The sequence below is a fragment of the Saprolegnia parasitica genome (assembly GCF_000151545.1).
Source record: "Saprolegnia parasitica CBS 223.65 unplaced genomic scaffold supercont2.276, whole genome shotgun sequence".
In the NCBI taxonomy this organism is placed as follows: Eukaryota; Oomycota; class Saprolegniomycetes; order Saprolegniales; family Saprolegniaceae; genus Saprolegnia; species Saprolegnia parasitica.
In genome coordinates this window covers 16,469-17,771 of record NW_012156670.1, presented here as the reverse complement: position 1 = coordinate 17,771, position 1,303 = coordinate 16,469, and the positions used below count along the sequence as shown (strand labels likewise).

The following is a 1,303-nucleotide window of genomic DNA, read 5'->3' as shown; positions in this document are numbered from 1 at the left end:
TTGCAGAGCTGGGCAAGTGCTGCGAAGCCAATCACGCCCAAGACGAGCAAGCGGGGAATGCCGGCTCTGGACGTCGCAGATGCACCACGGAAGTATGTGCTGGAGCGCCGTAAGCATCGGCCAGAATGTGTTTTTACCAGCACTGCCCGCCATGTCTTTCCGCTGCATGTACTCCACGACACGATGATTGGATGCTTTTGCCCAGGTTTGGACGAATTAGATTCGTTTATAGGGAGCTTTTAAGCCAATCAAAACACGCACCAGCCAAGCTCCGGTTCAAGCGCGCAGGTAGGATTGAGTAGCTAGCTTCCTCCATATACGAGCTCCCGCCAAGGCTACAGTTGTAGCAAGGGGTTGTAGCAAGTGAATGGACAGGCAAGATCTGAAAGACAATGAGCTCAGTAGCATGCGCGTGTCAACGTCGTCTGCGCCCATGCTGCCGCGATTAGCTTTAAACTTAATGGCCCAACATTGATCTGCAGGAGGGCTCACCAAGCAGCGACGCACCAAGCGAACCCAAGGTTAGTGTGCGGAGAACCAGTGCACATTGCCTGGCGTCAGGGGCGGTGAGATGGGCGCTGCATCGGCGGTCTTGCCACCACTTGCTCCCCGTGGCGAGAACGTTGCCGGGCTGGGACGCAGCATGCGTTGTCTGTATCGTGGGTGCATCAATATCACAGAGGTGCGTCATTTGACACTTGCCGCATGGGCTACTTGAGGCGACGCTGGGATCTCGGCAGCTACTCGCCGGAAGAAATGCAAAATATGCATTCCCACCACCAGGGTGACTTGTGGTTTGTGTACGCATACAAACCAAAAGAGTAACACGACCACGGGCCGCATCGCTCGCTCGCTCACTTTTCGATTCGACTCGCCAAGCGCATGAGCTGCCACACGTCTTCGCTTCTTCTCCTCGCTTTCTTCCTCGCGGCGGTCTGGACGAGCGTCGTCGGGGCGGCGACCTGCACCGCCTTTGAGGCCGACACTGACTACTTTGGCAACGACATTGCGTCCACGTCCCAGCCGACGGCCGCCAACTGCTGCAACGACTGCGCCGCGACGCCCGGCTGCATTCTGTACGTCTGGACTAACACGAACGGTGGCACGTGCTACCTCAAGAACGCCCAGGGCCCCGCGTCCAACAAGCCCGGCGCACAGGCCGCCGTGCTCACTCGCAGCACGTGCGCCAACGTCAAGTTCGACGTCGACTACCCGGGCAACGACATTGCTTCGACGCTGCGCGCCTCGTTCAGTGACTGCTGCGGCGACTGTGCGACGACACCGGGTTGTGTCTTGTACGTCT

The 1,303-nt window shown here is 58.4% G+C and overlaps 1 protein-coding gene across 1 annotated transcript; it reads left to right on the top strand.

Annotated features, from left to right (window-relative positions):
* Window positions 1–882: 882 nt before the first annotated feature.
* SPRG_16244 (hypothetical protein) lies at window positions 883–1,256 on the top strand (the record flags this gene model as incomplete). Its single annotated transcript, XM_012355628.1, has 2 exons — window positions 883–1,203; window positions 1,254–1,256. 2 exons carry the CDS (start codon window positions 883–885, stop codon window positions 1,254–1,256), a joined length of 324 nt encoding a protein of 107 aa, XP_012211018.1.
* Between the last annotated feature and the right edge of the window lie 47 nt (window positions 1,257–1,303).